General features: G+C 35.8%; 1 protein-coding gene across 1 annotated transcript in view; it reads left to right on the top strand.

Annotated features, from left to right (window-relative positions):
* The first annotated feature begins 4081 nt into the window (after positions 1–4081).
* The window catches only part of LOC146005380 (solute carrier family 25 member 32), a 72602-nt gene continuing 50482 nt past the window's right edge, over positions 4082–26201 (top strand). The window contains exons 1-4 of the mRNA XM_083144595.1: positions 4082–4501; positions 12883–13036; positions 18137–18274; positions 25730–25850. Of these exons, the coding sequence (XP_083000721.1) occupies positions 4348–4501; positions 12883–13036; positions 18137–18274; positions 25730–25850 (567 nt within the window). The 5' untranslated portion in view covers positions 4082–4347. The remainder of the gene's footprint in view (positions 4502–12882; positions 13037–18136; positions 18275–25729; positions 25851–26201) is intronic.

The raw sequence follows: 26201 nt of genomic DNA, 5'->3' as shown, positions 1-26201 counted from the left end.
CGAACACTGATGCAAGCGGAAATACTTCTTACATTCGGCACCAGAGTGCAGAATATTCAAGGCAAGTCTAGGGGAACTCGAAAAGGTCTGTGCTACATAGTTGCAAACTTTAGCAAAAATTCGCTATACCTGGCGGATTTTAAGGGGGAGAGGGACAATTTTCTCTAGGTCCTTCTTGTATTACTTCAAATATAGCGTGATTTGGGGGGTAAATTGTTGAAAATAAATTGAACTGTTATTCTCACTTTTTCAATTAAGATGAAGTTACAAGGGTTAGGAGTAAATCTCTATTCAGTACAAATACATTATTGTGAACACTCGTATGCGAACCGCACGCGACGCCACTGTCGTTTAGTTTATCTGGCTAACATGATTTAATTAATTAGGCAAATGCTAATTTTCATTGGAATATTCCATTTCGAACACCTAAAAATTCCAACTATAAAAATAGGCCCACTTCAACATATTTGTTAATGCAAATTGGTGCTCAAACCACAGTCCAATTGGTCTGTGCTCAAACTAAATTTACCGTGGTGCCCGTTCGTCAAACTCCAAATTGGAAGAGGGAAGCAATGCCTTCCCCCCGATTAGATTATTTGATCGTTCACCGCCACTGTGAGGAAAGAATCTCTGAATATCGCAGTCGAAATCATATTTCCAGGTGGTTACCAGCTAGGGCTGAAAGTCGATTAACTCTTCCGGCTCTAACTCAAAAAAGACCCAAACGTTAAAATTCAAACTTGGAGGCTGCAAGGGGGGGGGGGGACAATCCCCTCTCCAGGACTCTCGAAAAAGGATTTCTTCTTATCGCTAGTGAACGCCGAACGAAAGGCCATCTTTTCAGCTGCTTGCCAGCTCGGGCTGCAACTCGAAAACTTTAGAACCTCTCAAGGCTCGGTATAATTGACTGCAGGGCCTTGACGCGACCAGGCGGTTGAGAAACAATGCTCTAGAAGGGATTCTAAGCGGATCTAATTTGTCAGAATTAGAAATATCGTAAAAAAACAGCTTTGCTGGTAGGGCCTCCCCGATGGTAGCCTCCCCTAGTGGTAGCGTCGTCGCCTTGTAATCAAGGGGTCCCGGGTTCGATACCTGTGGAGGCACATAGTGGTTCGGATCCCACTTTAAACTGGAGGTCCAGTCCCGATTAACCTTACTGTGCATAAAGTGGACTTAAAACACCTACTCAATCAGCTTTGCTGGTGCAGGCCAAAAGGATCGGTGCGGTCTTATAATTATTTTAATATATATCTTATATATTATTATAGCATTTATTACATATATAATCTTAATTATAATCTAAACAAATCTTCACATAGAAAAATTTAATGGTTCATGAAACGCAGCGGATGGGAGGTTTTCAAACGCGATTTTCAAATTTACAGAGATGTATAAAAATGTGAAAGGACAAGTTGTATGTCAGGCCTCTGTTAGGAGACGCGAGGCCTTGTGTGAACTATACCTGCTAAGGCCTTTATATTTTGAAAAAGTGAAATATGCCACCTCTGGCATCTCGTAATATTCTGTACTAAAACCAACATGATTGATAGTAATGCGTATATGCAACGATAATATTTAGCCCCCCGGAAAACAATATTTTCTAAAAAAAAATTGCTAGTTCAAGAGGTTTCACAAGTGAAGTTAGCCCGGCCAGTTTGGAATAGCCCTTCTTTAAAAAATATAGCAGCACTAACGTAACGCTTTACGGCAGAGAATCACGAAGGTAGCATTAACATAGACAAAGTTGCACACGATTTCTGCAAAATTCAGAGAACGTGTAGTTATCCGCCCCATTTTTTTATTGCCCTTGGTTCAAAAATATAGCAGCACTTACGAAACTCTTTACGACAGAAAATTGCATTAACGTAGCACCAGTGTGCGAATTAAACGAGAGGGGTGATTCCCCCACCCAAAAAAAATCATCCACGGCAGGCAGAATAAAAGAATGTTTAATCCCTGCCAGGGATGTATGTTATCCCCGCCAAAGAAAATTAAATTGAAACATGTACAATTTCTTAACTGTGAATCAAACACCAATGAAATATCATTCGGGAAAATAGATATTTAACCTTTAATTCAACTGCATCCTACTCTACTTCGCATCTGAGGGTGCGCCCGACCCTGTGGCCGAGTGGTTAGCACATCGCGCTGCGACGCCAAGGGTCCCGGGTTCGAATCCCGGTCGGGCTTGGTTGTTTGTGAATGTCCATTCATCAATTTCATCATTTCATCACTCATCCCCATCTTCGCAAATTAGCCAAGAGGCACAAAACGCGAAGTAAAATAAACTAAATCAATCAATCAATCAATCAAGCATCTGAGGGTACAGAGGTATTACAAAGAGCTCCTAGACTAACGCCGTTACTCTGCATATTGTTAAGATAGCCTAAGTTTAGCTTTATTCGTTGAAGGTAGTTCACATTTCTCGTCGCACACCTCCATTGAGTTGAACGGCCATAGAAATTTGGTCAAGTTTTCTCTCTGCTCCTAGCTCAATAACTCTTCTTTGAGTAAGCCTTTTCTTAGAATGTAAATATACTGTTTTTCTAAATTACGTGTAAATGTTATTATATGATATAATATCCTAGGCAGAACCACTGTTCTATAGTACTTAAAACTACAAAGAAACAATTTAGTTTATTAACTTGTAACATATACAAATTTGCATACCCAAAAAAACTTACAAAATCACACAAAGGCCACTGATCCCTCAAAGGCAAATAGCCTAATTCGCACATTGTGTAGCACTAACGATGGGCAAAATTTGGTTAATTTTCTAGACAAGTGACGGGCTAAGTTCACGAACCTTACTACCAGCCATTGAAACGTAATATTAAAGCTTCTGGGTAGGTAACCGTGCACTACATCGTTGCATCGTTATTACTCACATTTATTTTTAGAAAACAAATAAATACAACACAGAGAAAACTGTTTAGCTTATATTTCATGGCTTTCATATAAAATGTATGTCTCGACTTTATATGCAGTCAAGTCTTCAATCATGCCATCGAAGTCGAATTTTGACACCACATTACATTCTGTAGATAAAACGACGAGTGATATGAGTTTTTAAAAAAGTCATTAATGTCCCTGTTGTGGGGGAAGTTCATCTAAATTGCAAAATGTATATATTTTGAAAAAAAAAAGAATTAAAAAAAAAACATGAAAAATGTTTCACTCTATGCCAAAACAAAATAATATATTTTTGAACAATTACAAATATTACCATTGTATTACATGTATACACTGGAAACCTTGTGTTTCATTAATAGAAACTTCAACATGTTCCCAAAGAATCAAGATATACATGACCATAATACTAGAGACCAAAATAAAATATGAAACTATAATATGAAGAAATTTAAAAAACAAATAAGTAAAATATTCATGTCAAACATATTTTATGATGTAAGAGAGTTCCAAATGTTTAAATTTTGATGGACATATGAATCATGGATTTTAATATGTATTATATAAAGAAAGAACACATTTTATTACTATTTTGGATATACCTATATATATGAAAGTCTTTGAACGTGTACTAGTTGAGATTTAGTTCTGTTCTTCATCATGTACCAACTGTAACTGTTATTTTATAACTACAATCCGTATTGTTTTTCATCTTTAGCAATGTTTGCTGTATGTTGCATAATCTTATAATTTAGATATTCATTTGTAAGAATGCCCTGTTCAATATAATTGTACATTTTGAACCATATATGATAAAAAATAACGAACGGAATAAATCATATCAAAGCTTCAAATACGTCGTGATTAACGAATTGGAGCACTTGCCTCCCTCCTTGAAAGAAGGAAAAATTGCCAACTTTTTTTCATGTCCTTTGTTGGAAACATTTTTTGTCTTCTTTCTTTTAGATAGATGACGTTGCTTTTCATGAAACCTAAATTTTAAAAATTGCGGAAGAATGTTTAAAATGTAATATCAGAGATGGCCGTAGAAGAAGCAATAAAATCTCTGAGAATCTGCAAGTTATTTTCCATGTAGAATTGCTCGTGAAAGTTGTCTGGTTGTTTGATTGTATTGAAGTGTATGTTTGCCTGCATGATTGAGGAAAAGAAGAAGAAGGTAGATGGTGAAAGCGCTAGCATTGCACGCTGGTAGTTATGTCGGTCTGCAAGGGTGATGAAATATTTTCCTTTAAGCGTAATGCATCGCAAAATACGCAATGTCGCACCGTAAGCTACAATAAAAAACTTTTGTGTTAGATTTATAGTGCCGAAGTGAGTTCTTCCCAGCTGGATCCAATTGCATACACTCAAAATAAGAAGAATGGTGAGTTAAAGGAAAATAGCGAGATAACGACCATTTCCAAGAATAGAGCGGAGATGTCTACGATGAAGACCTCAAGAACCGCCACCAGAACAAAACTTAATGTTTTTAATCACGTCAAGTATGAACATCTAGTGGCTGGCATATCTGGTGGCGTTGCGTCAACTCTTATCCTTCATCCACTGGATTTGATAAAAATCAGATTTGCAGGTACATTTTCGTATTTCCCTTTCTCTTCTTTAAAATTATGAAATAATAATTAAATCCTAGTGTAGCAAGTAACAGCATTGTAGTTATTTTTTTATTTTGCTGTTCTTATCATCTACATACGTTTTGCAATGTATGTTGTTTGCAATGACGCAACCATCAGTGTCTCGTATCGCACTGTTTTACTAACGTCGGTGATGTACTAAAGTTTACTTCTGTTGAGTATGGCACAGTTACGTACGATAGAAGTAATGTGTTTATTGGGCAAAAATACATTATTTGGCATTAGTTTTTTACGTGATATGTACAAATTACTTTAGTTGATCAGGTTTGTCGTATATTTCCATGGACATTAAATTTTAATCGTATTATATCGTGCAAATTGCCGTAGTAAAATCGTATTATGAAAATGTTATTGCATAGTGCAATCAATCTCTCTTTTAATCACCCTCCGCTAATTTCCGGTACCTAATTTTTCTCTGAATATATTTCACTTGTCAAAGTGTAAAGGTAACAGTTCACTACTGTTCTCCGTCAGTTACCCAGGTTTTCTTTCTGTTGTGTGAAACAATCTGGAATTCAGAGAAGAGGAGGGAAGTACTTTGGAACATGTTAATGTACTTAAATGTATTTTACACTATAGTTTTTCGTCTCCATCTTCGATGTGATCGTTGTTAGGTTTGTTTTTCATGACTGGTACAAATGTTCGATCATAGGATTCTTTGTTGGTACTTTCACTTACGTGGTGCCAAAACTGTGTCAAGAAATTAACCTATTACAAACATTTGTTCCAACTTCTGGTCGCTATGCAATTCTCATGTTCATACATTGTTGGGTAACATTATAGGATAGGTGAGACGGATTTCTTCAAATTTACCGGAGAAAGTACTTACGGAAATCATTTTCTGTAGCCTTGTGGAAGTTCGTGAATGTAGTTTTGATCCATTTTAATGCGAATACATGGTGTTTTCTGCGAAAATCTCTGTCCGACACGATGTTTCTGCTGCCACCATTTGCTTTCTGCAGGAGAGCACAATGCTCTGTGTGTTAAGATGACGTAACCCCATAGTCAGTGTTTCAAACTCACCGTGTTTTTTTTACTAGAACATGACTTGTCGAGTATTTTTAATTTTTTTTTAATTATGCTTGCCTAACCTAACCTTACGGAAAATGGTTTTTGGGGCTAACGTGAATGGTTTTTGGGGCTAACGTGAATGGTTTGTGGGGCTAACGTCAATGGTTTGTGAGGCTAACGTCAATGGTTTGCGACGTATTAGCATAATTTCAAATCCAGGCATGAAAGTAGGTATTTTCCGGTGAGCAAGGTTGCAACACTGCATAAATCGACAAAACACTCGCACAACGTGCCCTGAACTAGTACACTATCGCCCACCATAATGTGTTAAAGAATCGAAATAACAAGTAACAGTAAGTACTCGTAAATGTAAGAAATATACATTATCTTAGTTAGAAATGCATTATTTCACCTTAGGAAATGTTCCGCATTCCAAAATTGTACGTTAGCAATGTAGAAAAGTGTGAAATATATGATTTATAGATGTCTCACCCATACTATAATAGTACCCATTGTTGATTTATACCTACCATATTAACTTGCTACATTTCTAAATTGTTTTCCTGTAGTTTACGGTTATTACAAGCATAAGAAAACAGTTTTTTCTTTGTGACGTTTCAGGAGAACACACGCTCCTTTCATCAGACATTTATTTTCATGACCGCATCCATGAATGAAAATAAATGTCTGATGAAAGGAGCGTGTGTTCTCCTGAAACGTCACAAAGAAAAAACTGTTTTCTTATGCTTGTAATAACCGTAAACTACAGGAAAATAATTCTATCATGCAAGCAATGCGTACATACAAGAAAAACTATTTCTAAATTGATTTGCTATAGATAGTTAGGGATGCAGGTTAAAATCTCTTTCTTTTTGTTTTAAAGCCATAACTCGTACTTAACTGAATCTTAGGAAAGCACAAATAACTGATATTTGATCCTAAAGATTGGCCCACGTAAGTTAAAACCTGTAATTTTGGAGTATTGTCGCCGCTTTTCGTTAGTGAAAACTGTATGCACACTAAAATATCTGTAAATTTCCCATATCCGGAATACAGATTTCTTCAAATTTACAGGAGAAATTACTTACCGAATGCAGTTGCTTTATAGTTGTGGAAGTTCGGGAAAGTGTTTTCTCGCATCGTTCATTGAATTCTGCCAGTAAATCTTGTATTTTTCGATATAAATGTGTGACCTATGCACGAAACCTCTTGCATCCATTTCCTTCCAGCTGGATGTTGCCTGTGTGTGATGACATAATCCTGGTCGGTGTTTCCAAACACGTATTTTTGTAACTGAAGAAGGCACGCTTCCGCAAATGGTTTGTGGGGCTATGTGTCAATGGTTCGTGGGGCTATGCAAGAATGGTTTGTGGTGCTACGCATATTTTTTTCGAAACCAATTTTTAACTATTGTAACCTATACGTGACCCTACCTAACCTAACCTTACCGGAAATGGTTCGTGGGGCTGGGGTGGAAACACTGCATGCCGAGTACGGTAGTGAAACTGTGACCGCCATTTTGCGTGTTACCGAAGGCAAAAAGAAACTTTTTATAACTTTTTCCCATTGTTTTACGAAGAAAATTGTAATGTTTCATGGCGCTATCTGTGGTTTATGGGGCTATCCGTTCGGAATCAATGGGAAATTTGAACTAAAAAATTATTTTCGTTTGAAATTTTTCAGTCCAAATTTCCCACCGATTCCGGGCTCCGTCCCTGGGGTAATTGACCTACCGCCCCAACCACTAACGTGTCCCCGCCTGTGCTCTGCTACGCTCCGGCTCCCCAGCTTTCTCTATAGAGTCCCTGTTAAAGGCATGTTAGAAATTGGCCGGAGTCACCTGCCCCCAAAAGAGCCCCAAACTTTTAAATTTGAAGAAATCAATTTCCAGGATACGGATATCTTACCTGAATTTCACCATGCATCCACGACACATCATATTTGGTATATACCCACAGCCCATTCCTTCTAACGAGTAGCTTACGTTCACTGCCACATTTTCGACATTCCTTTCCTTTCTTCACGATCCCTTGTTCAATTAAATTAAAAAAAATCCACTGGATCTTCCACACCCGGTACGAATTTCACCACGCATCCACGACACGTCATGTTTCTAACTCTCATTGCAAACACAGACAGTTCGAAACACTGGATACCCAATGAACATGAACAGAACACAATCACGACGCGTGATGATGTACGAAGGTGTACGCGCCAAAGGCTATTGTCCGTCGGAGAATTAATTTTCAACAATGAACATGAATTTTCCCTATCATACATTCCCACATCACACAAAACACTTTCCCGATATTAGACAATACTACAGGAACTTATTACGGTAAGTAGTTTCTTCTGTAGAATTGAAGAAATCTGTCCGAACAATAGTAAAGTAGTACCGTTATTGAAATAAACATGTTAAAATTCAGGACAAAGTAGAAACACATATATTTTTTTGTCCAAAAAAATTCCTGGCCCGAGATACAGGCTGCCAAAGATGGCACTTCTGGTGTCATTTCTCACGTGCGATTTTCGGCAAAATATTAAAATGCTCTATCTCTGGAAGGGTTAAAGATATTTTGTTGCTGTTTTTTGTATTTGAATTTTGGATTTGTGGGTGCCCCAGTTCCTATTTGTTCAACAGAAAGACATCACTCAATATCAAAGGAAGATACTGATGCAGTTGAACAAATTTTTAGTTCATTGAATTGCTAATTTCAGTTCTAAGCAGAGTGCACGGAAGTGGTATGCTTTGGAACCTGTAATTTGTTACGGAACTTGCACATATATTTTGGAAGCTTTAATATGTTTTGAAAGCTGTGTCTGTTACTTATCTTTATGAAGAATTAAAATGCCATGTCAAATAAGACTAGATTTTGATTTCATGAGACCAATATGTGAGAATGTGGTAATGGAAACTAGTTTAATGTATGGCAGAATTTTCAATTGTTTATAAAACCTGTTAAACTCAAAAGTAGAAGTTCTCATTTTCAGAGCATGTTGTACTGTATGGTACTGATCAACAGTAAAAAAAATCAAAATTTTTGGGATTGGCATTTTTGATTTTTTTAAAAAAAATCAGAAGGCTACAGCAAGAGAACTTGGACACACATTTCCAAATGGTGGTTATCATTTTAATCAGAAACTTATTCTCTTTCAAATACAAAAAACAGCAACAAAATATCTTCAACTGTTCCAGAGATAGAGCATTTTAATATTTTGCCGAAAATTGCGGGTGAGAAATGATGCCCGAGGTGCCATTTTTGTGGACAAAACAAAATTAATATGTGTTTCTTACTTTGTCCTGAATTTTAACATATGTTTAATTCAATAACATGTGAGACTATGAAGTTAACCCCCCAGCTTGAATTGATATGGACTATGCCATATGTACTTACATTTAAGTTGAATGTACTGTGATGAACATAACATACAATAATTCAAGTTTTTCTACATTTTGCCATAACTTTATTGACTTTGATGTCCCAACATTTAGACTGTATTTTGAGAGTCTGCTTGTTAGGAGAATTTGAAATAAATCATAAAACAATCTGAACCGTATTGGGCCCTTTTATATCAAATTAGCAAACTGTTAGGATTGTTCCGCTTACCAAGCTATTAAGACCGCTATGTAATTATGATTGTGATAATTATAAATTCTTGTAAACCAAGTAATGAGATTTAATTTATAAAAATTATTTAATTTATTTATTGTAGGCCTATTTAAATTTCATCATGATTTGACAGCAAGTTTTTATTTATGGGTCATTCCATGTCAAATCAGGCAGGAGTTGACCCTCATAGTCACAGATTTTGATGATATTTGGTACACAGATTTGCTTTGCTCCAAAACCAACACCTGTGAAAGGATTTTGCTGAAATATTTATTTATTTATTCAAATTTAAGATACGGCACTTGTAAGGCCATTTTACACTGACAATTCTAATAAATCAACAAGAACAAGTCAAGATGGTTTTAGGTAAAAACAAAAAGGGATATATGTAAACAGATAAGACATAAACAAGGAAACAAACAAGAGATTTACATATTCGTTCTTAGAGAAGATCGGAAAATACTTTCAGGTGCAAAAATGTCGATGTTTGTAGGTAGTTTATTATAGAACTGTGGATCAGAGAGCGCTGTATAATAAAAATCCTAGCGGTAGAGTCGTGGAACAATTTAGTGTTTCGGGTCATCGAGAGGGAACTGAAGTTGAATTCTGTAAGTAGAAATTCAGATCTTATTATAGGGTGTTGCAAAAGAACTTCAACAACGCTTGGGTGCTGGTAGATTTCATAAAAACAAGTACATTTTCCTTATAAACTTTATCTCGAAAGCCCTTAGTTTCTGCGCTATAAGTGCTTAAAATCTATCCTGTATGTATGCAACCCAACACAGCAAACTACTGCTCTGACATAACTTCCAGGGGCACATAGCAGGGTTGCCACTAGCGTCACTTGACTGTTTTACCTGAGCAAAATTCAAAAGAATGATGATACTTGTGATAATTTAAGAAGTATTTACAGTATTTACAAACTGATCAGGACAAAAGATTTCCAATAAATGAGGACTGAAGTTCAAGAGTGTTCATCCTAAAAAGTCTCCATCGTGTTTCGACTGTTTTTATTTTATTTTGAATTAATTTAAACTACTTTTTTTTATTTTATTGCAAGATAATAATAATATTATTTTGTCTTCAGTAAGGGGCTTGCTCCCATTTTATGTGACGGACTCTATTAGAAATTATGCAACATGCCAAGGTATAATTTTCAAATAAATTGTTACAGTCTGTGTGTTAAAAAGGAGGCAGCGAGAACATTATGTTAACATTTGTTCGTTCCTCAATTTCACCAACATCTGTCGCACGTCTGTCTCATGATTGTTGATATTGCATGACAGTCGAAACACAATGGAAACTTTTTAGAATGAACACACTAAAATTTTAGTCCTCATTTATTGGAAATCTTTTGTCCTGATCAGTTTGTAAATACTGTAAATACTTCTTACAGCATCGCAAGTATCATCATTCTTTTGTATTTTGCTCAAGTAAGACAGCCAAGTGACGATAGTGGCAACCCTGACCAGTGCCCCTGGAAGTTATGTCAGAGTGGTCGTTTGTTGTGTTGGGTTGCATACATACAGGATATATTTTAAGCTCTAATAGTGCAGAAACTAAGTGCTTTCGAGGTAAAGTTTGTAAGGAAAAGTTACTTGTTTTTATGATACCTACCAGCACCCAAGTGGTGTTGAAGTTGTTTTGCTTCTAACTCAGTTATTCTCATTAAATATTATAGGTAATGTTTTTTTCTCAAACATTCCCGACATTCGTCGTTTTTCACCCTAATTTTTTTTCTGGCTAACAGATGTTTTCACAACACGCCCACATCTTGTCCTCACGAATGCAGCTAAAAATATGGAAACAGTAACATAAATTAGCAATAACAGCACACGAGGAAGCCAATTATCAAGTGGAATATCATCTGTCCCTGAACAGTAAGTGTATATATATCCTTTAGAGCGACACAAATTAAAAGTCTCATCATTGCTGATGCAGGACAAATTTCAATCTAATTTTTCTTCCTTATATCAAAAAACACCTTGATAAAACTTTCTCAGTATGAAGAGGAAGGATGATAGTTAAAAATATCCAAAAATGAGAAAAATCGATTGGAGGGTGTTTTGAGCTGTTCAAACTTGAAATTTGAACATTTGAATCGTGTTTTCAAATTTTACTAAGTTTCAACATTTGATCATTTCATAATATGCAACAATCTTTCCTATTTACAACGAGCTCAAGAACACTTCTGTATCTTTGTTCGTTCCAGAGATATACGTAATTGAAAAAGGCATGTTGCTCAAGAATGACATTTTGAACAACCCTCATATAATATGTAACAATCATATTTCAGCAAAATCCTTTCACAGGTTTCGGTTTTGGAGCAAAGCAAAGCTGTGTACCAAATACCATCAAAATCTGTGACTATTAGGGGTCAACTCCTGCCTGATGTGACATGGAATGACCCTTATATAATTTGAGAGAGAAGTCATTTGGAAAACCCCAAAAATAATGGCATTTTTCATTCTCATGACAATAAAAGATCAAAAGCATCCTCGAAGAAGAAAAATTGGTTACAATAGATTAACGCAGAATTTAATAAGTTAAATTTTGATGTAACTGTTTTTTTATGTAGGTCTGTCTCCTGGTTAATTTTTAAGTGCAGTCCAAACTCTAGTATCTGTCATTTTCAATTCAATAGTAGTTTTAAAAATTGATTGAAGTTTTTGACAAATACATCTTATTTGCTTGTTAGGGATCTGTCCTCAATTTTGTATTAGTCCAGGAGCTTATTCCCGTATTGTGTGATGGGCAAAAATAGCCTATGTGGTGATGTGCCCATAATATATAAATCAATCTATCTTTATGTCTAAATACAAGGTAGAATCAAAAAGTAAGGTAACAAGTTTTTTTCCACAGAAACCTTTATGTCGTGGTTGCCTAAACTGTGACAGGGTATACATGACACTGCACACTAACATTCCACATAGTCACCATATTTGTCTAAGCACGTGTTCCAGTGGGTGACCAATGCATCAATGCCACGAGTGAAGAAATCAGTGTCAAGGATGTCCAACCAGGTTTTCACTGCATCCTGTGCCTCTTGCACTGTGTTGAAGCGTCGTCCTCGAAGATGCTTCTTCATTGGTCCGAACAGATGGAAATCGCTGGGTGCAAGATCATTCCCTCCACCTGACAAATGTTCTGGTCGGTAGCTGAAGTTGACGGTCTGCCACTTCGCTGATCATCATTAATATCAGTCCTACCATTTTCAAACTCCTTACACCAACACCACACTTGTTTCCATACACCTCCACAAGTTCCCGATGGATCTCGGCTGGTTTCTTCCCCTTCGCAAAAACCTGATCACACTTCGCACTTCCACATTTGACCATGTTTCCAGTAACCCTGCCATCTTCGAACTGCGATTCTCTGCAACTGTGTCACCGTGCTGCTCTCTAGCGGTCACCAGGGATACTATCCATCAATACCTACAACACACAAAAAAAAACAGTTACTAGCATATCGTTGTACATTTTCAGGGCACTTGTTACCTTACTTTTTGATTTTACCTTGTACTTTTTCAACTTTTGAATGTTCTTTCTTTTCTTACTATTTCTTTTAATGACTACTTTGCTACCTCTTGAGTTAACCTCAGTGACCCTTCAGTGTACTGTTAGTGTTACTTTGTATAACATTAATGCATTGATTGTTACTTTGTATAACATTAATGCATTGGTTTTCTTCCTTTTCAGTGAATGATGGTAGAACTTCATCAAGACCACAGTACAGGGGGTTGGTTAATGCTGTATCTACAATAGTGAAACAGGAAGGCATTAGGGGATTGTACAGAGGAGTTACCCCAAATGTTTGGGGTTCAGGAAGTGCATGGGGCTTTTACTTTTTGTTGTAAGTCTCAATTTTTTAAAAGCTATTCTAGCATAATTACATGAAACATTTTCTTTAGGTTGCCGAGTGTCTACTTGAATTTCTGGAATTGTGCACGAATTTGACATGTATCTTCTTCACAACTGTGAAAAATTCTGGCATCTAGTAAACAAATTTGTGAATGTAGATGCCGACTTTCATGGTGTAGTGGTTAACACACCACACTACGACACCGGGTGTCCACGGTTTGAATCCCAGCCTGGACATGAGTGTTCTTTGTAAGTCTCTCTTCATAAAATTCGTCTAATCTTCACAATTAGCTAAAAGTGGCAGAATAGGAAAGTGTATAAATTTATCCTGAAAGTGTATAAATTTATCCTAAATGTTGACAAATGGAGGTTGCAGACGGCATTGTATTAAGATATTTATTAGTGTTTATTTCCCCATAATTAATTTTTTTAAACTTGATGTATTTTTGCAATCTATTTGAATCAACCCACTATTAATTTTTTTCGTGTAGTTTCTGGATCAGGATCAATTTTGCCAACTGTCTGACAGTTTTGATCTCGACCCAAAAAAACTGCACAAGAAACGAATAGTGAATAGATTTTAACTGATTATGTCTGCTTCCCTGTCAAAGAGATATCTTTATATACAATGTATTTTTGCATTTTAAGGGCTTTCTTTTCATGTTCAATGGATTATGATTTACTGGAAGGAGACAGCAGGGTAATTCCATGTCAAATCAACCAAGAAAAAATAGATTTTGGAATTTGATGTCATGGATTTGACTAATTATTGGTATGCACGTTTCGTATCTGAAATATAGAAAATATTTTGTTTTTCATGTTGCCGGTTTTTGAGTTACTGAATTTTGAAAACTGACAAAATTACCCAAAAACCACTCACTGCTGAAACTTTAAAATACAATTTGCAAGAGACCTGTTTCAACTACAGGGCTGGGCATGGTCTCATTTTAAAGCTTATGAAGAGGGCTTTCATTTGATATACAACATGCTTGTTTTTTTTTTTTTTTTTTTTTTTGCGAAAAACAAATTTTGAAAGTTGTTTGAAAATTTTATTTTACAATTTCCAAAAAACGAAATTTTCAAAAATTTTACACATATTGGTACACATCTACTGAAGGTTCAGTCTAAATTTCAAGGTGGTATCTCTTTGGTATCGTATGAAAAGTGAATTCCTTTCAAGACCAAGCGATGATTTAAGTTAACATATTAACATACCTAACCACATTATAAATACAGAAGCATATATACCAACTTCATCACCCCAGCTATCATTAGTTTAACATTTTGATGAGTGGTACAAACACACACAGTGTGGTTACCACTGGCTCCTGCTATTATGCAAATCTTTGGTCTTAATTCTACAAATTTTTGAAAACCCAATCTTAAGTAACGGGTATTTAGATTTAAAAAGTCTGAATATTTCTCTCAGATTTCCCAGGATCAATCTTTTTTGAATATGGATATGTTTACCATCTGTGACCCTCACAGAAACATAGTCTTTATTGCCAGACATTTGCCTGCTAAATTCATCACTGCAGTAGAAATCTTTAACTAATAAGGCTGTTTCTTCTGCTAAAGTTTATCCAGGTCTGGGGGTCAGGCGAGGACAAAATTCCCTTTTCTTAGATGAGTTTTTTTTTCTTTCTTTCCTTGATATGTAATTACTAACACCAAACTCATTTTCAATTTTTACACATGACCAACTTTCGGGCAAATTAGACAAAATCATGAACCTTTCACTTTTATTTGCAGTTTTAAATCTCTCTTTAAGTTCCTCAAAGATTTCTGATCCTGAATTACTACAGTGGCATTCTTCTTCATCTTTATCACCTTCTGCATTAAAAAGGGATTGGATAAAGTATTTATTATTTTCAGTACCTCTTCAGTTTCTTCTAACACTGGAGACTCGCCAAGAGAGATCAAAGAGGCATTCAAGTAGCTGAACCCTGTATCAGCATCCATATGTTCTGAATCTTGGTTACTGCTACTAGGACCATCGTTATCATCTGGCCCTGAAGGATTTTCTTTTTCTGGAAAGATAGCCTGCTTTTCCTTCCCCAACTGCAGTCTACAGGAAGTGCAAATTTTGATGTTTTCTTCAATTCCGTAATTTAAAGAAATCATCCAACCTGCCACATTCTTCAGATCTTCATTACACCAGTGTCCCTCTTTCTTCAAACGATGCCATCCATATGAAGGTTTTTTTAAAAAAATGAAGACACTAATAAAGCAAGTTTCAAACAATTCACAGCATGGAAGTTAACTGAGATGTACACACACTGACAGCTACACCACAACTGATCCAGTTGGACAAAGAAGCATAGGAGAGCGGAATCAACAAGTCACTGCAGGAAAGGGATGACTCTCACTTGAGCTTTAACTGCCTCTCACTCATGATACCAATGAGATACCACCTTGAAATTTTGACTGAACCTTTAGTAGATGTGTACCAACATTTGTAAAATTTTTGAAAATTTATTTATTGGAAATTGTAAAATAAAATTTTGAAACAACTTTCAAAATTTGTTTTTCGCAAAAAAAGCAAGCATGTTGTATATTAAATGAAAGCCCTTTTCATAAGCTTTAAAATGAGACCATGGCCAGCCCTGTAGTTGAAACGGGTCTCTTGCAAATTGTATTTAAAGTTTCAGTGGTGAGCCGTTTTTGGACAATTTTGTCAATTTTCAAATTTCAATAACTCACAAACCGGAAACATGAAAATAAAGAAAATTCTATATTTCAGATAAATGAATTACCCAGCACAATTAAAAAAAATAAAAGGTTATTACAAAGAAGTTATTCAAGTCCTTTTAATGAATTATGCAGATTCCCAATTAGGAAGAGGTTGAGCATTCACCCATGTGATAGGAATGCACTGTCACCAGACAGAACATCATGTGAAGTTTCAAATTCTGTTGCTTGCTACATTCTGTATTTCACTTATGTGTAGAACTTCCTTAGGCTAAGAATAGGAATCACTATATTTGCATTGGCTAAACTCATTATATTTCATGTGCATATTTCTCAAAAGATGTAAACATTTTTTTATGACTATCAACATATAAAATTGGTTACAATTTCTTGTAACTAAATGACATTAGTAAACAAGTAAAAAGCTTGAATTACATCGTAAACATCTGATTGCATCACCCACACACCATTCGCTCACATATGGTTTAAAATTCGACAATATCCCAAGGGGTTTTGTCTTCTCATGCTGTACTTTACAGTCTTGGACACTTCTGGGTTGTACCAACCTATTGAAAGAGCATCAAAGTAAGCCCTCGTTGTCTGACCACCAAGTGCCTTGTGTATAGACAACCCAACTAACATTGCAGTTTTTTCAGTGGTATGCTGAAGCACATACTGTAGCTGATTCTCATATATGCACATTTATTCATACCAATATTATACCGATACCAGTGATATCACTGGTATCAGTTGAAACTTTCCCACCGATACCATTGTTTTGAATCGCTAGAGCAACATTTGTCATTGTCCACCCTTTCTTGCGGCAGATTGAAAGAAGTTCGAATGCAATTTTTCCTAGGATTACTGAAGAAACCCCTGCCCTCCTGGGAAGCAGGTGATTCACAAGATCAAAGGCATAAGCGAAGTGAAAACTGTGACCAAACTTCTGGAAGGCATTTAATTATGACAATGAATAATGGACAGCATAGAATAAAAAGGCATCATTTTAATAACTGTATTTGCACATATTTTTTCGTCACTTTCCATGTTTACATGAATTTGAAGAAGAGATGCAATCTACCGATTTTTTTTTAACTGCCAAACATTCAAAAGTCTTGCCACATTTCAAAAACCTCTTTCTTTGATTCTTTGCATCTGCTGGGTCTACAAAGAAGTTCTCATGAATAAAAAATTACCAAATGTCACGAGACATTTTAAAGTGTTATAATACTACATGAGAATAATTTGGGAGTTATTTAAAGTTATTAAAGTAATGTGATGAGTTAGTATGACTTGGTAACTAACCTTTATTATTTTGAAATTGAATTTTACAAGTATCGGCATCGGTTCAAAGTGGTACCGGCTCAGCCTGAGTTTTTTTTTTTTACTTGTTTTCTTTGCCTGTAATTATTGCCATTAAGTCTTAATTTACCTAGTACTGTATGGTATTGCAATCAGACGCAGTATTCGGGCCAAGCATGTGGTATTTTCGGTTACTAATTATACACGTACAAGTGGACAGCAGCCTAAACGGAGGATGCTGCATGGAAGCACCAAGAACTTTTCCATTTTTCTTGTGCACTAACAACAAGAGTTTCCTTTGGGTCTGGCCCTTTGAATCACCCTGTATTTCCAAGAACTGGGAATGCAAATATCAGCTTCATGTACATTAATTCAAAGAATATTGTGTTTCATTTCTGGTGTACTTTTACCTTTGAATTAGAGTAAATTGTCTATCAAAATATGTTCGGATGCATTACCTAACCTAACTGGATCCCATTGGCATCCCATTTTTAAATTTTATACAGTTATTGAGTAATATTGTATGTATGACATAATTTTTGAAAGAAATTAAAATGCACGTTTTTGGGAAATTGCTACCAAAATTTTCTTTACATCACTATTAGTTGTTTTTTACCCTGACATGTAATATCTTGTGTGAAAGAACCCTTCAAGACCTTACGAAGGCAGTGTGAATCACTTCTGTTGGTGCCCTCATTGCCAAAATATTGCAATTTAAAGTTAAAGATGTTGAAGAAATGGTGGGGGTGGGGGGAGGAGGACTTGTGTAGGACATCTTCTAACATTGGAACAGAACAGGAAAATCATGATGTTGGACAAGGTCCAGCATAGGATCGGAAAGTGTTAATGCTGCTACAGACGAAATTGGAACAAAATCAAAGACATATCGATGGAAACTTTTTAGACCGTATGACACAGAATGACCCAACTGTAAAAAATGCCAGCATATTTTAAAACATTGCTCATGTTCCTACCTAACAAAACATAGGACACTTTAGAATTTCATTTCACCTCATTAAATCAATGTTGCTACTTTGTAAATCTACAAAAATGTAGATCTTTCCAGCTCGTTAATGCTTGATTTGTTTGTTTGTTCCAGTTACAATGCTATCAAGACTTGGATCCAGGGGGGTAACACCAAGAAGCCTCTCGGACCCACGTTACACATGATGGCGGCGGCAGAAGCTGGTATTCTTACGCTTGCAATGACTAATCCCATTTGGGTGGTTAAAACAAGGTAAGGAAATGCATATCTTTCTGTTTGACTCAAATAATTGGCTTTACTTGCTAAGATGTCACTCTCATAACGTTTTCTTTCTTGTTTCATTTCTGTTTTTTTCTTCCTCATTTTCTATTTCGGTAAATTTCAAAATACAGGGTGTCCAAAAAGTTATGTAACCAAGACTTTGAACGCACGTAACGCTAGTCTAAAAACTGATAGCGATGTGTAACTTGCAGTAGGTTTTAACTTTGCCTATATGGATATTTTAAAAACATTAAACTTGAACGTTCAGTATGCAGAAAAAAGTTAATGAGGTGTAAAAATAAAACTTATGCGAAGTGAAACGAAACGTTGATAAAATACATCGTGACATCTGGATGTGTTATTCAAACAATGCCCAGATGAAAGAAAGAAAGAAAGTTGAAATTTATTGTACAAAAAGGTAGGTTAGTTTTTGGTGTGATATATTTCCAACTCGTTTCTTTTTTTCCTTTTATGTGGATATTGAGTGAATAACATAGCCAAATATTGGGCATACATGGTACCAGGTTGGATAAACAACATGATTTTTATTTAAAAAAAACAACACATTTTTGATGATTTATTCATTTTAATTGATTTTTTATTTTTTTTTAAAAAAAAACCACTTAAAATTGCTTCCATGGTTTCTGGCACCATACACACAGATACATGTTTCTTATAGAAATGCTTTTTATAGTAAATGTCCCTGTAAAATTTTTGAACAGTTTGATTAAAGCAAATAAGAAAATGTATTTAGATGTACATTTTTCTGTTTGATCCTGTATATATGAACCAACTATGGAAATGTTTGTTAAATGTGTCAATGAAACTATAATAATTTCAGTATCTATTCTTCCAGTGAAAATTAAACATTCTGGATGTACTATATAATTGTAACTTAAAATACTTTTATAGTCTTTGTAGCTGGAGTTTGGCAATTCTTTAAATGACAGTTTGTAAAATATCAGCTGCCATGTTTATTTACAGTATAATGACAATGACAGTATTTACGGTTTAATATGAGTAGTATTTTGTGTATTATTCTACACAGAAATGTTTGCTATTTTTGCCCATTGATATTATTGAATTTTAAATCAAGATAAATTTAAGTGTGTTCACAGTTTACATATTACATTTCCTCTCATGAGCTTCATGCCATTAGTACATACATTTTGTTTCCTTTTCTTCTCTTTCTTAGAGCATAATAAACACCATTAAATCAGGGGTTTATCCAGGATTTTTCCCTTGGGGGGGGGGGGGGGGTGCTGGAAAATTTTGGGGGGTGTAAGTTTGGGGAAATTAAGTGCATATTTTGGACCGTTTTAAAAATGTTCACCCTCATTCAATGGTGGCCGCGGTGGCTCAGTCGGTAACGCGTCTGACTACCATGCTCAAGGTCCCGGGTTCGATCCCCGGCCGGTTCAAATCCGGGAACTTTTCTAACGGTGAAAGCGGCCCCGGCGCCCACCCAGCGTCGAATAACATGGGTACCTGGGGGAAACCCTGGGGGGTAAAGGCGGTCAGGGGCGTGATGCTGATCACATCACCCCCACTCACGACCGGATCAAGAAAGTGTGGGGCGTTACCCCCACACCCCCTATACGCCTTCATGGCGTGGTGCTATGCACAGGGGAACACTTTACCTTTACCTTTTTACCTCATTCAATTTCTTCAAGGATGTTTCTAGAGATTAACCCCCCCCCTTCCCTTCACGTAACATTTCAGAAGAAAAAAGATGTCAAATACAGGAAGAGATGGAAAATAGATTAATGTTAACATTTCAGTTTATTGTTTCGAGTATTGCTTTCCTTCCGATAATATTTAGTACTTCATTTAATCAATCGTTGGACAAAAAAGAAGGGATGACATTAAAAACACAAAATTTTAAAATGTTATTACCAGGAATCATTTCATGCAATTCTTAAACTAGTTATAAAGAAATTAGGAACACTTGCGCAATATTTTAACTGTATTTGTATCGTTCTTGCAGTCGGTGTAACTCGGAGTTCAACTTGGGGCTGCCCAATTGAAATATCAGTGAGAATGCATTGCATGGGTGTGCGCGCACTTGCCTGTCTGAAGTAGTAGTAATAAATGCAGATATAATATGACTTAAATAAATTATGACACTGCCAGCAAAACGAGCAAAGAAATTTTTAGAACAATTTCTTTGCAAACTGATTATGCATATTATTAGTTAAACATAGCGACAGTATCCCATGATGTTTACTCTTTACAATCTTGCCTTGCTAGTTCGTTGAAGACTTCAATATGAAATTCCTTGACCGATTTCATTCAAAAGCAATATCAGGTATCCATCAAACGTGCATCTCAACTTCCCACTATATTTTAACGTCTTCATGGCCATGCTCTAAATATATCGAGTTTCATTACTTTATTTCAGTTTGTGAATCATCGTTTAAACAGAGATTTGAAAACACCAGCAGAATTTGGAACTCACTCGCTACATAGAACTATTAAAATTATACATGCATATTAATGTTAGAACAGGAGGGGGCAAGGGGCATGTGGTGAGGTAAAGAGGATGCCGAACGAACAAAGCAAGATTGTAAAGAGTAAACATCTTACAGTCGCTATGTTTAATAATATGCATACGCATTATACCCTTACAAAACTTTGGAAAATACACTTGGTGCTTTTGAGAGTTTATCTTTCAAATACTAAATGAGAGACTCTAGGGAATTAGGAGTCACGTGCCTCTTTGCCTTAAAAGAAAACAAAATAACATGTACAAATAAACGCATGGCATGTTAACTGCAAAAGGAAGGCAAGGAATTTTCACTTCTAAATTGAGGCAATGCTTAATTTTATTTTCAATTATTTAAAAATTGAATAGCATTTCTTTCACTATCCAACACAAAGAGCACAATGAACCAAACAAATTTTCTCTCTCCACGTTTTCCAGCAGGCAGTGGCAAGTATCGTCGTGCCCTCACTGGTGCGCCTATGGTCAGATATAAATATAATATGTTGTATCGCATTGGCAGATAGCTATAGCAGGGTACACAGAGACACTTGACACCTCCCCCAAAAGAGATAAGTAACAGAAAAGGGATGATATCTTGAAACTGCAACATACAAAAAAAAACTTCGAGCAACATCAAATGGCTTTTTTTCGATAATGACCTTTCCAGATTTGCAAAGAATATAAAGTTTAACATAAATAGGCTATTATTTTCCTGTAGTTTACGGTTATTACAAGCATAAGAAAACAGTTTTTTCTTTGTGACGTTTCAGGAGAACACACGCTCCTTTCATCAGACATTTATTTTCATTTTGACTAAAGATACAGTTATAACAATGGTTAGTAATTTTTAAACAAAAAGAATCTGTTATATAATGGATGTTGTCAATGTTACATTGGAATGTACATTTAATGAATTCAAAATGAGAAACTCGCTACCAGATGTGGAAACCACAGGAATATATAATATAAGTTGTTCATGTTCAAAAGATTATGTGGGACAAACAGCAAGGAAAATGGCAATAAGATGGCACGAACATGATTTGGACATTATAAATCTAAACCCAAGAACAGGTTTGTCAACTCATATCATCGAAGAGAAGCATTTGATTAAAAAGAGAAGGGTTTTAAAAAGATTAACGGGAAACACAGAGTTGAATGTCTGGGAAGCCTCGTTCATTGCAGAAGAACACTGGAATAAATTAAATAATGAAAATGGTAACATAGATCCAGTGTGGAGTTTTCTTTTTCACAAATGGAGTAAGCCACCATCTTTAAAATTTAATGTAACAGAAAACATCAAGAGACTTTGTGAAAACAATGATGAATTTGAATTACCTGATGATATTTGGGATTCATAATTTAAAAAATTCTAAAATAAAAATAAAATAGACTGCTTTTTTCACAGTTAAGTTGCTATATTACAACAATGTAACATTGACAACATCCATTATATAACAGATTCTTTTTGTTTAAAAATTACTAACCATTGTTATAACATAACTGTATCTTTAGTCAAAATGAAAATAAATGTCTGATGAAAGGAGCGTGTGTTCTCCTGAAACGTCACAAAGAAAAAACTGTTTTCTTATGCTTGTAATAACCGTAAACTACAGGAAAATAATTCTATCATGCAAGCAATGCGTACATACAAGAAAAACTATAAATAGGCTAATAGGGACTGTAACTACTTGATATTTACAAGTTGATAATGTTAATAGGAATAGACGATTAATGGGCCTCTCTGAAGAACTGATTAAGGGAGCCCTTTATAAATCATGCTTCATAATGATTCCCTCTAGTTTCCAGTATGCAAGATTTTTCCGCACAAAGGAATCTAACGAGAATCCAACAACACCATTGTGTTCTGTTATGCAAAATAAATCAAATTAATTAAATAATAATGGTTACATATTATCTACACTTTGATGAACTATGTAAAAATGTGTAATACATTTTTTTTGTACTTGCTAAAATATGGGTGTCTACCACGGACTCTATTTCCTTCAAAGGAGAGACTCTTGCATCACTACAGACAATGTTTGCCTACTGGTTACGTTAACCATTTTGCAAAATATTGTGTGAATTATATTATAGTTGAAATACATGTTTTGACACCTGACAAACAAATGGGAATTCCTTGATTGATCAATGACTTCTTGGATTACAGTGTCGTCATTAATATTCATTAATATTTCATATTAAGTTTCATAGAAAGAAATTGTTTTAATAGGGCGCTAATAATTTTACGGGACACCATGGCATTGTCTTTGACATTTTTTTCATATAGATTGTTTGGCTCCCAGGGCCGACTCCCACCGCCCCATATAGCTATGGCTGTGAACTTGGACTATAAGAAAAGAAGGCATTGCGAGCGAAGCGAGCAAGAAAATTTTACAAAATGTATTTTTATTTCTATAAAATTTGAAATCTATAGGGGGTAATTGCCCCTTGCAAGTGCCCTTGGCCGTCTCGAAGAAAAATGCAAGGATCTCGTAAAAACTAATTCCATCATGAGTATCCAATTGTCCTGCTATTCTTAGATTCTCCTAGTCTTGTTTTTCTTTTACTTCAATGTTTGCTTCCCCTAGAATGGACTTCCTTTCAAGGTCAGGAGGGTGCAATTAGCTATAAGTGGCAGAAAAGCAACGCTAAGTAACAAAAATCAAATATCCACTCCCTCTCTCTACCACATGAATCACTATTACCAAAAAGGAAATTTTTCCCTCCCAATCCTGATACGACGTTATACTGAATCCCCCACACGTTCAATAATCACAAAATCAATAAGTGTCTTTGTTATGTTGCTAGAGTAATTGTAAAGATTAGTGAGAATTCTAGGCGTTCTGTATTTTTCACAGCGGGGGCAAAGCAGGCTCTCATGTGGGCAGTTGTCCTCTGCCCCCCCTAGCTACGGGCCTGCTTACACTTCCTTTGCTTCCTCTGAAAAGTTGAATAAACTTAAACATGCCATTCTGTCAGGGACTGACTAGATACAAAGAGAAAGACAATCTTTACTAAAGCTATATCTTTGCAAACTGACAATAACTTTAATTTAATAGGGTGCCAGTAATTTCACAGGGCACCACGACGTTAACGTTTTTCTATTTTTATCCGTTTTGCTTGTTCGGCACCCCATTTGTACTTAGCGCCCAGGCAAGCACCACACGTGGACCCTCCCCCTTTTACAACTCTTTTTATAATGACCACAAAAATGGTCATCAACTATAGACGTGAATGAATCACTTAGGTTCTTCATGAAATACTTGCCATTTTATATCGAATACTCGGTCAGTAAATTTTATATTGGTACTTTATGAATATCGGTTGGAAGAAATTATACCTACATATAGTGTCACTGCTTTTCTACTCACCACTTTTGGTTTCTTTCTGTCTGGTTTTTCATTTTCTCTATCTTCTTCGACAGTTTTGCAGTAAAGTTTCAGACATTGTTATACAGTAAACAGAACAACACACGAACGGAGATGCTACACTGAGACTGACCTAAGGCATTTGAGCATTTGACTGTTCTTTTCTCTACCACTCCAAAATCACTCTTCTCGCCAAGTTACAGAAAATAGTGTTGCTAACCATAGTAACAGAATTCACTACAAGGAGTCAAACCTGTATCTTTGAATTTCTTCCCTTACTTTTATCGTACATTTTTCACATTGAAGAATCGAAAGGAAAATTCAACAAGATGTAAATCTCATTGACTCAGGGGTTGAATAATTGAATTTATGAATCTGTAACGTATTTAAGAAATATAAAAGTATTCAAACGCTGAACTGTCAACACTGTGCGCGGAATGTGCTCCCTGGAAGGAGGGCGTGAGATCAGTTTGACATTTTCCAGATGGCAGTGTCCCTTCCCTAGATCTGACCGAAGCCTTGTCAAGGGAGCTGCTGTTTCCAAGAATTGGCCATGCTGCACATTCCACCCTCCTTCCTTGACACTTTGGTTTTAGTTGATCGAAAGGTCCATTGGACTATGCTTCTTCAGCTACAAATGATTTCTTTCTGTTAATGTTGAAGTATTGTCATTGTATTGTTGATATAAACATCCATATTTACACCCCCCTGTAGGGGGGTGTTCCACTTTTCTGCTTGGGGGGTGTTCACCAAAATTTGGGAGGGTGTTGGGGGGTGTGGATAAATCACTGCCATTAAATGATTACGAAAGTAATGTACTTTCACCAAAAGTGGTTCTGGTATCTGGAGAATCCTTATGTACATTATTCTATAAATTATTTATTTTTAGTGATTTGAATTGCGATTTAAATCAATTTGCCTGGTATTGCCCTCAGACGTGACCAATGTTGCCAGTACACCTTGTAATTTCAGAAAACATACTTCTTTTGTGAATGTCATAGTTTACCCCATAAATCACCTGTAATGAATAAAATGCATAAAAAATGTTCATTATTTTATCAATTCGATATATACCCATGGAGACCATCAATCCAAGCAGCACTCTGGCTGTCTTTTATCCATGTTTGTACTATGCACAAAAACTTTTTTTTTTTCACCTTAGGAACTTTTTCCACGTAGTGAACGATCATGTAAAGCATGATTTTCTTGTTTAATGTTTAACAAATATTCACATAGACACAGTTAATACCCAGTGTATGTGTCATGCGTCTATTGCTTTTTGTATAAATGTTACGTAATCCTGAGTCTTAGTTGTGGAACTTTTTGGACACCCTGTATTTTTAACAACTCCCACACATGTGCATTGGGGGGAATGTGCTGTTTTTTTTATTAACAAAAAGCTCTATCATGTGTTTTGGGGAATTTCAAAGACATTCTCTTTCTTTCCTCTGTCAATCCTGTGTGTGTGGGAGAGCGAGAGATTGAAGAAAATAGATGAAAATTTTAATGCATTTCCTAAAAATGAAGGTTTTTATATTGTGTCCATACTTATTTCGTAATTGTACTATTAATGGAATTGCTTTTCTTTCTTAGGCTGTGCCTGCAATATGGAGGAGTGGATAATGGAAAAATGCCTACTACCAGACATTACTGTGGTATGTTAGATGCCTTGGCTAAGGTTTATAGATTTGAAGGCATCCGAGGACTCTATAGGGTTAGTAAAGTTATATTAATTAATTTCTAGGATATCCGTGCAATATATTTAATGTGGGTGTGGATTAGCCTATAGTTTTATTCTTTATTATGCTATGCAGCAAAGCTGAGAAAATTTATCCCTTTGTAAGCATTCACACAATCACCACGTGTTCTGCAGAACACATTTGTCGTATTGACAGAGACTAAAAACCCAAGAGGGAACACTGCTCCTACTGCCCATGCCTCTTTTTAAAATTCAATTTTATAACTCGTATCACCTCTTGACAACCCAGGAGCATGTGAAGCCCAGTGTGAGTGCAATTCGTATTACATTGGCAGATGAATCAGTCAATGAACACATATACTTATC

This window comes from Lepisma saccharinum, chromosome 23 (genome assembly GCF_977018435.1).
Source record: "Lepisma saccharinum chromosome 23, izLepSacc3.1, whole genome shotgun sequence".
Taxonomy (NCBI): domain Eukaryota; kingdom Metazoa; phylum Arthropoda; class Insecta; order Zygentoma; family Lepismatidae; genus Lepisma; species Lepisma saccharinum.
The sequence above is the reverse complement of the archived record's forward strand: the minus strand, read 5'-3'. Positions and strand labels throughout refer to the sequence as shown.